We start from the raw sequence: 13,047 nt of genomic DNA on the forward strand, positions 1-13,047 counted from the left end.
TATCGATTCAAATATTATAATAGAAAATTTTTAAATCATAATTAAAGCATTTTTAACATATTCAATATGTAATATAGTTTTACTTTATATAATTAATTTAAAGTAATATTATTCAAAACAATAAATAATTAACCCTAATATTAATTAAGTGATAATTAAGATTATTAGAATTCTATTCTACTTCAATAAAGTTACCGCAACTTCTTGTTTACGTCAACTTCTTTTTAACTAATAATTGTGGTTTAACTTATAATTATAATTATTACAACTTTTTCCTATATTTTATGCTTAAAATTTTATTCAGATAAGAACTTTGTTTTAAAATTAACACAATTATTTTAATTAATAATTGTGAATTAAATTATAATTATTTTTAAATGTGTAATTAATATTAAATTATATTTTTTAAAATATATAATTGTTACACCTTTTATATTATTATTATTATTATTATTATTATTATTATTATTATTATTATTATTATTATTATAAAACATAAAATATAAAATCTAAACACTAAACCTTACCCATGACAACATATTACTTTTATTTCTTTAAAGCATAAAAATAAGATTAGAGTCCACCCTAATTTTATATTTCCTTTCCTAAAACGAATTTAATAAAAAGAAATTAAATAAAGGAATTATATATAAGACAGTACCCTCCTTATATTAATACACTATCTTATAACTTAATTAGGATTAAGAAAATTATATTTTATAAATATATATTAGTTAGAATTGATTTAGGATTACGAAATTTATATTTATATATTAGTTAGAATTGAATTAGGGTCACGCAAATTAGATATAGAGTTCAATAGTTTCAGTTTCAAGCATAAGTCAAGAAAAAGAAAAAAAAATGTCGATTTTTGTCAACAAACCAGTGATTGTTAGGGAAGTATTTGCTGACAATTTGGAATACGAGTTTATGTTAATTCAAAGTGTGCTCCACAACTATTCTTTTGTTTTTATGGATACCGAATTTCCTGGTACAATTTTTAAACCAGACAAAAAATTCGTTCAATTAGGAAATCCCGAAGTCAATTACAGGTTCATGAAAGTTAATGTCGATGCTATGAAGATCATTCAACTTGGTTTAACGCTCTCTGATTCTGAAGGTAATTTGCCAGATTTCGAAACTCCTTTTTGTTATATATGGGAGTTTAATTTTAAAGATTTTGATATTGGCAAAGATTATTATGATAAAGAGTCTATTAAATTACTTAGACAGCAAGGTATAAATTTTACGAAGAATAAGGAAAAAGGCATTTATTCAAGAGATTTCGGCATGATGTTTCTGACTTCCGGGCTGGGTTTCAGTGCATTGACTTGGGTAACTTTTCACAGCGGTTATGATTTCGGGTTTTTGTTGAAGATTTTGACTCAACATCCATTACCGCCTGATCTCAAGTCTTTCATGCGGCATTTGACTTATTACTTCGGTTGTAGAATTTTTGACATCAAGTACGATTTTAAGATATTTAATTTACACGGTGGACTAGAAAAAGTGGCAAAAACTTTAAACGTGGCTCGTGTTATTGGATTAAGCCATCAAGCAGGATCTGATAGTCTTCTCATCCTCCGTTGTTTTATGCAGATTAAGGATACGAAAGCTTTTAAGCAATGTAACCAAAAGTTGCCAGTCTTAGCATTGTACGGACTGGTTTGAGTTAGAAATATAATTTATTAATTATTCTTATTTATGAAGTTGTGTTATTTTAAAAATTAATAAATTTATGAATTTATACTAAATTTTACTTATCTACTTTATATTAATTTTATATAAAATACATTAGTATTATCGTTTATTTTGGCCACGCATAAGATTATAATTCTATATTTGTAGATAGCACAAATACATTAGTATTACTGAATTTTAATTAACCCTAGGGAAGGGGGCCTATAGATGGTTGCTTACGTTTTGCTATAACAATGTCATTACGTGCCAAAATTTAATTACACAGAGGATGCCTTCAATTGAGTGAGAGCTTGGGCAGAGATTGCCTTCTCTATACTTAAATTGCATAATCATCAATTTAACTTTTTTTTTTATAAGATAAAATATTAACTTTTTTTTTTTAAGTTTAATGAAAAAAATTAATTAAAAAAAAGGATAAATTGAACCTATCGATTAGCTGCCATAATACAATAATCACAGTAGTGAAATCCCATTGACCACTACCAATGGAGAAAAATATGATATTAGCCTGGATTTTGATTCTCAGCACCGCCATGGCAGTAGCTCGTTGCCAAGATTATTACTCCCATGGCGGACTATACGTTCCACCTCCACGAAAAGTAACCTATCTCCACTTCTTTTTACACGACACTATGAGCGGCAACAATCCTAGTGCAGTCCCCATAGTCAGTCCAAACACAACCACGACGGGCTTCGGCGGCGTGATAGCTTTCGATGATCCACTCACCGTTGGCCCCGACATAACATCAGAGGTCATAGGGAACGCTCAAGGCCTCTGGGTGTCGACAGACAAAGACTTTTTGACACTGATGGCGTGCTTGGACATCGGGTTTACGAAAGGTGAATTCAACGGCAGCTCTATCAGTGTTTTGTCGAGGAATCCAATTACCGAATCGGAGCGTGAGCTTGCGGTGGTCGGAGGGAAAGGGAAGTTCAGGATGGCGAAAGGGTATGCACAACTCAAGACTTATTCCGTAAATTTCAAGACTGGCGACGCCATTGTTGAGTATAATGTGACTGTAATTCATTATTAAGATGATTATCTTGCTAGTTTTTTTTCTTCTTCTATGGGTTAGGAGTGATTGTTTATTCCTCCAATAATGTTGGCCCCCTGTTGCTTTCGTTAGGTTTGAAACGTGTCAGATTTTAGGGACTTGATTGTAATAAATTTATTTGATGTTTTGTTTACGCGGATTGAGCTCCATCCATATCAATGTTGTTATAATATTTAAAAATTAATCCATTTTTAGAAATTATTTTGCAGCCTGATTTCAGCTGATCTAACTTTCCTGCCTGTGCTGTGTGGTGTTCTCGAGAGGCAAATAATGCAATTTGGGTAGTCGGATATATGCATGACACCAAAGGAAGCCATTACAGGTGAGAAAAGGGAGCTTCAAACCAAGAGATTTACGCCATTTTGTAACAACAAAAACACATCTGTTCATCCATAAATATAGAATACATTGGTTATATCTGACCTTAAAGATGAGCTAAGAATTTGGTAAGGTTACGGATGTTTAACTTTGCAGTACCTAAATTCATCATTTGAGGTCTCAAAATATCAACTACAAACTAGACTTACAAAAAACCAAAAGCATTGACGAAAATTCCAAGTAAGACATAGGCTATAGACTGTTTTTGACTAAATTAGGATTGAAGGGAGAACAATAACCATCTACTCCTTCCTCCTATGATGATGTGATGCCAGTCAATTATGTAATATAGGCTGCAGTATCCGGAGATAAATCAGTGGTGTGGCTGGAATTAGCAGAAAACATCAGATATGAATATGCTATGAGTTCAGCTTGAGTATATTCTCAAGATCTTAAATGCACCCAAGATGACTGGCAGAGTTAAGAACGGAAACTGCAGCAATAAAATAAAGGGGGTACTAACCAGATACATATCATGATGGATGACCGTTGTATAAGAATGGATTGAAAAATTCTATCCACAAGTAATATGAATAGAGACTACTTGGTTCCAACGGAGGAAAGATCGTCTTGGCTACCAGGTCGAACTGAACTCCCTGCAACTGTAGTGGATACATATGGGTTGGAAGGGGTAGGGGTCATAGAACCCATGGGTCTCGACAATGGTGGTCTTGGGACTTTAATGCTCATTGGAGGCCTTGCAACCGAGTTTGCAAAGTTTGTTGCAATTCTATTTGCAGCATTTGGTGGCGGCATTGCTCTAGAGGAGGAAGCTGGTAAGCCCAGTCGAGCAGCAATTATCTGTGTTCGCTCATGGTAAAGCCTTTGCCTTGACCTGTCCAATTGCTCCTTCACCCTAATTACAACTCCCTCCATCTCATCGAAGAAAGATAATTTGGCTTCCTTCTTATGTAACTGGATTGAGTTAAAGCTTCCGACAGGTTAGATATTGCTCCAGTTGGATGTGCATAGGAAAAAGAGACTGCATATATTTAGCAACTAACCTACCTGCTTTTCTATTAATGATGTGGTAAGTTATCGATTTGGTCCTCTTCCTGGTCTGCTAAAAGTTTTGCCTTCACTGCTGCTGCTGAGAGTGCTGTAACTGCAGCGCGCTTTAATTTATCAATGCTTCTGTTATCTTCTCTCTCTGTAGAGTCATGGTTCTTGCTTTTACCTTCTTCGATCTTGGCTGCAAAGAACAAGAAGATAACCCATACAACCCAAAATTGATCTATACATTTTACCAGCATGTGGTTCTTAGAATACATACTTTTACAGAACCTTGCAAAAACACCATTACGTATCAAGCTTCAATTTTCCTAGCTTCTCTGTGTAAAACCAATAAAGATAGCATACACTCAACCTTATAGGACCAACTATTCCTTCTAGCCTTCTTTGTATATTTTAAATCAGACGCTATCTATCCCTACACATTCCCATAAGATATTGCTAAGCATTTTGCAGTAGAGTTAGATTCTGTTAATGCAATTTCCACTTTCTAACAAGATATTTATAGAAGAAAGAGAGAGAAACCTGTCGTTACTCCATTTTCATTTACTTAATTCGATGTGTCTGGCTGTGGAGGTTTACTCCTTTCAGATGGTTCAGAAAAAGACACCATTTGAACATCATTTAATGCCTCTGCAGGCTTCGTAGATTCCCCACCAAGGCTTGGTTTAGAAGTTTTTCGCTCATTCTTTTATCTGGATGGAGAGCTGGAAGCTGTCTCTAGATTTTCTGATGCATTTGCTGGTTCAGATAGCTCTCCCGCTGGCTTTGATGCAGCCGCATCACAAGGCTCATTCTTTTTATCAGACATATCTATTTCCTTCACTGCTTTTGGAGGCTGAGAAGGTTCTTTAGCTGTTTCCCTCCCACCTGTCTCCTCTAGTGAACTTGGTACAACCTGGGATGTTAAGTTATATAATACCCTTGTTATACTTGGTTGATGATCCTTTGATTGGTTAATAATACTGGATTCATTCGAATTAGCTTTTTTTTTATCTTCCTCTGTGAAAAATAAAATAGAATAAAATAAATAAAAATAAAGAACATATAAATTTTACGTGGAAACCCTTTCGGGAAAAAAACCACGGGCAGAGGAGAAGAAAATTCACTATGTCGAAAATTTTTTACTCAAATACAAGAGGAATAGACTATGTCTATTTATAGGCTTGCAAAGCCATATTCTAGTAGGATTGAAACACCTTATCCTAATCAATATAAAATAGATGGAGTTTAATAAGGTTTAAAACCTTATTCTAAAATAAAATAAAAGAAGTCTAGTTCTATATGGATTTTACTTTTATTTTATTTTCCATCGTATTTTATTTAAATAAGAATTTGGGTCACTTAATTCTAACAATCTCCACCTTGACACAAATTCTCAATGAACAAGTTCTTCATCGCGAACTTTCAATAAACAAGTTCTTCACCTCTTCCAAAAACCCTTAAGGGTTTAACTTCAACAATGAACACCAACCAAGTCTAAGCAATGCTCAAACTTGGTTATAGGAAGTGACTTAGTCATCATATCTGCAGGATTTTCATGAGTGCTAATTTTGCTCACAACAATATCACCACGAGCAATAATATCACGAACAAAATGATACCGAATATCAATGTGTTTTGTTCTCTCATGAAACATTTGATCTTTTGTAAGAAAGATGGCACTGACCGTCACAAAATATTGTGCTGATTTGAAGGTCTTCATTGAGTTCACTAAATAGTCCTTCAACCAAATAGCTTCTTTACAAGCCTCAAGAATCGCCATGTACTCACCTTCAGTGGTAGACAAAGCGATCGTAGTTTGCAAAGTGGCTTTCCAACTAATTGCACAACCTCCGATTGTAAAGACGTAACTCGTGAGAGATCTTCTTCTATCAAGGTCTCCAAGAAAATCAAGCATCAACATACCCTATAACTCCATCTTTAGTTCTTCCAAACTGTAAGCAAACATTAGTAGTGCCTCGTAAGTATCTTAAAATCCATCGAATCGCTTTCCAGTGTTCTTTACCGAGATTCGCCATGTATCGCTAATCGACCGATCGCATATGATAAATCGGACGTGAACAAACCATAGCATACATGAGAGATCCCATCGCACTAGAGTATGGAACATGTGACATGTACTCAATCTCATTATCGATTGAGGAGATAAGGCCGATGAAAGTCCGAAATGAAATGCTAAAGGAGTACTAACAGCTTAGCACTCTGCATATTGAACTCGCAAAGAACTTTCTCAATGTACCCCTTCCGACTTAGGTACAATTTACTTGCTTTTCTATCTCGAGAATCTCCATACCAAGTATCTTCTTTTCTGGTCCTAAATCTTTCATCTCAAATTCTTCACTTAGTTGGGCTTTAACCTTTCTTATCTCTCTTTATCTTTTGTCGCTATCAACATGTCATCAACATAAAGAAGTAGATACACAAAAGAACCATCACTGTTTTTCTTAAAGTAGACACAACTGTCAAAACTACTTCTTTTGAAATCATGAGAAGTCATAAAGGAATCAAACCTCTTGTACCACTGTCTTGGTGACTGTTTCAAACCGTAAAGGGACTTTTTCAACAAGCAAACATAGTCCTCTTTTTCTGAGACTATAAAACCCTCTGGTTGTTGCATGTAAATATCTTCCTCAAGTTCTCCATGCAAAATGCGCTTTTACGCCTAACGCTCAAGCTCCAAATCATGCATGGCTACAATACCAAGCAAAGCTCGAATCGAACTATGCTTAACAACCGAGAGAACACATCTGTGAAGTCCACTCGAATTTGATCAGAACCCTTTGCAACAAGCCTTGCTTTATATCCGGGTTCTTCAACTCCCGAGTCCCTTCTTTCTTTTAAACACCCATTTACAACGAATGCCTTTTTACCTTTAGGAAGTTTTACAAGATCCCATGTTCGTTTTTGTGGAGTGATTCCATCTCCTCTTGCATAGCAAACATCCACTTTTCGAGTCTTCACACTAATCGCCTCGTAATAATTAAATGGCTCTTGATTCGCATCTATATCTTCACCACATTTAAAGCATAAGCAACTAGATCAACCTCGCATACTTCTTTGGAGGTTTAATTTCTCTTCTTGTCCTGTTTTTGGCGATAGAGTATTGCGGTGAAGAAGCAACTCTATTCTCAATTTTTGTACGGCTTGAGGAGTTGATTCGATTAATCGATGCTCCACCGCTTTTGGTTTTCTTTATTGGAAGAGTCTTTAAGAGATAAGTTAGGTAGCATAGCGTTTCATCAAAACAACATCTCCGCTAATCACAACTTTTCTATTTTCGGGACACCATAACTTATAGCCTTTTACACCACTTTATAACCAAGAAAACGCATTTAATGGATCTCGGTTCCAATTTTCCATTATCAACATGAGCATACGCAGACACCCAAAAATCTTTAAATCGTAATAATTAGCAGGATTACGCACCATACCTCTTGTGGAGTCTTTTCTCAATGGCAACGGATGGAGATCGGTTGATCAAAAACATGCAAGAGAGGTCGCGTCGCCCAAAATGACTTGTAAGTTGGCATTTGACAACATACATCGAACCTTCTCCATGATCGTTCGTTCATTCGCTTCGCAACGCCGCTTTTTTTGTGGAGTATGACGAATCGTCAAGTGTCTCATGATCCCTTCGACTTGCACAATCTATTAAACTCATCGTAAGCGTAACTCTAAGCCATTGTGCACGGAGGTATTTTATCTGCTTTTCCGTCTGTTTTTCAATCATAATTTTCCAAGACTTAAATGTGGAAAACACATCGCTTTTCGCTTGTGAAGAACGCCCAAACTTTTTCGGAAAAATCATCAATAAAGGTTAGCATATAATTAGCTCCACCTCTCGAAGGCACTCGGACGGCCCCACAGATCGTAATGGATATACTCCAACGCTTCCTTCGTGTTATGGATTCCTCTAGTGAATCGAACTCTCTTTTGCTTCCCAAAAACAAAGTGCTCACAGAAATTCGGTTTGCAAATTCCTTGCCCATTAAGAAGTCCTCTTTGCTTAATTCGCCATGCCATTCTCACTCATATGCCCTAGGCGCATATGCCAAAGTTTAGTAATATCATCATCCGACAAGGAAGAGGAAGCGACAATTGCATCACCAAGATATGAGAGAACCTCAGAAACATATAACTTGGCAATCTTTCTTTGCCCTTTCATCACAACAAGGACCTTTGAAATCTTTAAAACCCCACTTTCACCGTGTATCTCATGCCCTTTTGAATCAAGAGTACTCAACGAAATTAAATTTCTTTTCAATTCGAACATGCCGCACGTCACTAAGTGTTCGACAACTCCATCAAACATCTTAACTTTAATTGTTCCAACACCGCGATTTTACATGAAGCATTATTTCCCATCAAAACAACACCTTCAGATCATCGTTTCATAAGTTGTAAACCAATCCCGATTGACTCATGTGGAAGGTGCACTGAATCAAGTATCCACTCCTCGCTTACTTTAGAATCATTGATGAAGCAACTAGAAGTTCACCATCATTGTAGTCTTCTACAACATCGCCTTCACCGAATTTTCCGGGTGTTTTCCTTTTGATTCGCACCTCCCTTTTAATCTTATTTTGTAGCTTATAGCACTCAGATTTAATGTGCCCTTTCTTCTTGCGAAGTTGCAAGTTTTACCTCTGCTTGAAGATTTCGATCTACCCTTAGATTTACCACGAGGATTCCGTTCCTGTGTTCTACCACGATCATCATCAACATTCCGGTCTTGTCTCCCACGAACAATGAGACCCTCTCCCTGAGAGTTGGATTTAACCACAAGATGCTTCATCTTATCATACGAGGTTAAAGAATCATAAACCTCATCAACTGTGAGAGACTCGCGGCTATATAAAATCGTGTCTCTAAAGGTTGAATAAGACGGGGGCAACGAACAAAGTAGAATCAACCCTAGATCTTCCTTATCATACTAAACCTCCATGGCCTCCAAGTTTGAGAGAATTTCTTTAAACACTGTTAAGTGTTCGTGTACAGACGCACCTTCCTCCAAACGATGAGCATAAAGACGCTGCTTCATATGCAACTTGCTTGTTAGAGTTTTCGACATACATATTTGTTCTAGCCTCTTCCATAATGCAATGGCAGTTTTTTCTTTCATCACATCCTCGCAAAATTTCGTTGGACAAATGCAGATGTAATTGTGTTAATGCCTTTCGATCCTTACGCTTCTTCTCTTCATCTCGTTAATGTCGAAGGCATCTTATCTATCCTAGCAGGCATCCTCTAGATCCATCTGCAAGAACGCTTGCATCTTAATTTGCCACAACGCAAACTGTGTTGCGATCCAACAATGAATTTCATACTTCAAAGACGCCATTACCGTGATCGAGATGAATAACCCTAAGCTCGATACCAATTTGTGAAAAATAAAATAGAATAAAATAAATAAAAATAAAGAACACATAAATTTTACGTGAAACCCTTTCGGAAAAAAACCACACAGGCAGAGGAGAAGAAAATTCACTATGTCGAAAAATTTTTACTCAAATACAAGATGAATAGACTATGTCTATTTATAGGCTTGCAAAGCCATATTCTAGTAGGATTGAAACACCTTATCCTAATCAATATAAAATAGATGGAGTTTAATAAGGTTTAAAAACCTTATTCTAAAATAAAATAAAAGAAGTCTAGTTCTATATGGATTTTACTTTTATTTTATTTTCCATCGTATTTTATTTAAATAAGAATTTGGGTCACTTAATTCTAACATCCTCATTAGTGGCAAAATTGCTTGACTCTTTTTTATCCGTGGGTGGGTCATTGGGTGAAGGTGATGTCACATTATCTTCACGAAGAGAAACTTCAGTGTTTTGGTCACCATGGTTGCTCAATGAACTTTTCTGATCCCCCTTGAGGCTTTCGTCTTCCGAGTTTTTCACATTCTGAGCACCCCGGATATCCGTATCATTGGCGACACTGTGTGTCTCTGACTGACATCAGATAACGTTCACAAATTGCTAAGAAAATATAAGCTTGGCATAGGTTAACGTGTACCTCTCAGAACATGTCGGTTCCTCCTTTTCATCTGGTGGATCTTCCAAAATAAAGCAGTTCCTTGCTGCCAGTTGAATGTTCGGACAAGTACCAGATCATCATTTAAGTGAACTCCGGGCTGAAGCAGCAGCAATATTGGGTCCAACCAGATGCGCAAAGAACCCTGCCTGCAAATGGAGCAACACTATGTTCGTAACATATCACCGACAAATAGAAGAGGTAAATGATGAAGGGTGGAATAAGTCGAGAATAATTTCAAAATCTGAAAATAAAAGGATTAAATATGAGAGATAAAAAATTATCATTTAAGTCACTGCATTATTTAAAATTTTTTATTAAAGTCATTGGAATGTTAAATTTTTTTTTTTAAAAAGTTCCACCAACGGGTTCCTAATCAAGATCTGATGATTGGTACAATTATCAGAACCTATTTTAGATTTAAGTTGATTTGATAGTCAATATTAGAGATCTGAGATAAAAGCTATTTGAATTTTAGTTTGTAGATTCATGACATCTAAAACTATTTCATGAAACAAACTAAAATGTAGAAGAAAAGGAAATATAGAACTTTTGATTGGAGCAAGCAATGCGATAAAAGAAAACCAAACATCTTGAATTTTAATATCCTAGTGACTTAAATGAAAATTTGTGAACAATTTAGTGATCAAATTGTAACTTTTTTAATCAAGTGACCACAACAAAAATTTACTTTATAATTACCAATCCAATTTACTCTTTTTTTCATATAAATTTCATTAATATTTTTTTATTGCTGTGAGTGATATTATAATTGAATATTCGTATATTTGTACATAGCACGAATTTAAAATTAACCATGGTTGACTTTATTTTAATAATGAAAATCAATTATTTTTTCGTCTCAAAATTATTGTTCATACTATTTTTAAGAAAAAAACAATAAGATTATTAAATTAGATATATATAAAATTAAATTTTGTATTTATTCTAAATAAATAGGTTAAATAATAATTAAAATTATTAAAGCTATATTCATGTTAAAAATAATTTATACTAAATAATATTTAAATTGTTTTTATGTTAAAAATAATTTATTGATAAATAATTACAAAATTTTATTATTTATTTTTATTATTCACACTCGGTGGTTGGTGGTAAATGAAAGATTTTTTTTATATAAAAAATCTTAATTAGCTGTTTAATTCATAATTGTATATATGAATACGAAGTCAATGAAATGAGATGCATAACAAACAGAAACAATGGAGAGAACTTTGATATTGTGTTTGATCCTTCTCCTTTGCTTCCCCATGGCTTATGGCGGATACTACTCGAAAACCGAATCACGCGTTTCCAACTTGAGAAAAGCTACCAATCTCCGATTCTTTTTTCACGGCATCCTCGGTGGCGAGAATACTACGGCGGTCACCGTGGCCCGTGCTAACTCTTCTTTGCTAGGGCCATCTAACAGCATAGTTGTCGACCATGCTCCACTAACCGTTGGTCCCGAACCAACATCGAAGACCATCGGGAATGCTCAAGGACTCGAGGTATTCGCGGGTCGAGATACAACCACCGTGGTGGTGTACTTGGACTTCGGGTTTACTGAAGGAGAATTGAACGGCAGCTCTATTAGCGTGTTTTCGAGGAATCCGGCGACGGAGACGGAACGTGAGCTTGCGGTGATCGGAGGGAGAGGGAAGTTCAAGTTAGCTGAAGGGTATGCATTGCTTAAGACTACCTTTATAAGTAATACCAGTTTGGTTGTTGAATATAATGTAACTGTGATTCATTACTAAGATTGGCATTTGAGAGTTGATGTATAGGACATAAGAGTTGAGTCACAAACATGTTGTTACTCGATTTTGTCCGATCCATAAACACCACTAATTGTATACATACAAAATTTTTATAATGTTTATTGATATTTGAATATGGTCAAAATTGATTCGATAACTTATTTTACTTTTTTTTTAATAATGAAATTGTTTATTTGATTAATGGATTTAATTTGACTTGAATTGAGCGGGGCTATAAATGAATCAGGCTTAAACGAGTAAATATCTCTTCATGTTCATTTATTTATTTTTTTAAGTTTGTTTGTGTTGGTTGATGTTTGTTTATAATTTCAAAAATTATGTATGCTCATGTTCATTCGTTTAAATTAAGTTAAATTGTTCGTGGAACATTAAACTAACATGATCATTTAATAATAAATTAACACGTAAATAATTATTATTATATAATAATTTAATAACAAATAACATTAAATGAGATTTAAATGATTTATTAAACACACTTTAAACGAACATAAATTAATCAAATATGCCTTGTTTATACTGTTCATTTAGTAAATTTTATTTAGATGAAATTCTATTATTAGTCTTGTACTATACATAAATTGTGAATTTAATCCATATATAAAATTTGAAATTCTATTAATATGACTTGACATTTTTGTAGTATTACGTGAAAATAACAACATGACATAGCATTATACATTATAAAATATCTTAGAGATACCATAATCTAACAAAGATAACAGTTATTATTTAATAATTAAGACTGAAATTTTAAAATTTGAAAAGTATAATGATTAGAAATACGAAATTAGAACCAACAAATGTTGGGTGTAATGGTAAAGCACATCGTATCCCTAAGGAGGGACAAATGTTTAAACCTTGGAAATGACATTATTAGGGGAAAGTCACGAACACTGAACATAGACTGTAAAACAAATAAGAAGAATACCAAAAAAAAAAAAAATCATAATTAGAATCTTGGGACTAAATTCAAAACTAATATATTACAGGCACTATTTGCTGAAGTTAACCTGTTTAAGTAATATTTGATGATCCGAACCTAATCGACAAAAGCGAAAAGCTTTAGGGATTGGAAT

At 34.5% G+C, this 13,047-nt stretch overlaps 3 protein-coding genes and 1 long non-coding RNA gene across 4 annotated transcripts; 3 read left to right on the forward strand and 1 right to left on the reverse strand.

Annotated features, from left to right (window-relative positions):
- Positions 1–861: 861 nt before the first annotated feature.
- LOC108458955 (probable CCR4-associated factor 1 homolog 11) lies at positions 862–1,671 on the forward strand. The gene has a single exon (XM_017758342.1). The coding sequence runs from the start codon at positions 862–864 to the stop codon at positions 1,669–1,671; it is 810 nt and encodes a 269-aa protein (XP_017613831.1).
- Positions 1,672–1,971: 300 nt separating this feature from the next.
- On the forward strand, positions 1,972–2,957 carry LOC108459654 (dirigent protein 4-like). The gene has a single exon (XM_017759056.2). It carries the CDS (start codon positions 2,187–2,189, stop codon positions 2,733–2,735), a length of 549 nt encoding a protein of 182 aa, XP_017614545.1. The 5' UTR covers positions 1,972–2,186; the 3' UTR covers positions 2,736–2,957.
- Positions 2,958–11,360: 8,403 nt separating this feature from the next.
- On the forward strand, positions 11,361–12,054 carry LOC108458956 (dirigent protein 4-like). Its single transcript, XM_017758343.2, has one exon. It carries the CDS (start codon positions 11,411–11,413, stop codon positions 11,945–11,947), a length of 537 nt encoding a protein of 178 aa, XP_017613832.2. The 5' UTR covers positions 11,361–11,410; the 3' UTR covers positions 11,948–12,054.
- A 665-nt stretch (positions 12,055–12,719) lies between these two features.
- LOC128291506 (uncharacterized) lies at positions 12,720–13,012 on the reverse strand. Its single transcript, XR_008281312.1, has 2 exons — positions 12,982–13,012; positions 12,720–12,875 (listed from the first exon to the last, which is right to left on the reverse strand). It is a non-coding gene; the product is annotated as an uncharacterized LOC128291506 (long non-coding RNA).
- Positions 13,013–13,047: the final 35 nt, after the last annotated feature.

Source organism: Gossypium arboreum, chromosome 4, assembly GCF_025698485.1.
Source record: "Gossypium arboreum isolate Shixiya-1 chromosome 4, ASM2569848v2, whole genome shotgun sequence".
NCBI classification, from domain to species: Eukaryota; Viridiplantae; Streptophyta; class Magnoliopsida; order Malvales; family Malvaceae; genus Gossypium; species Gossypium arboreum.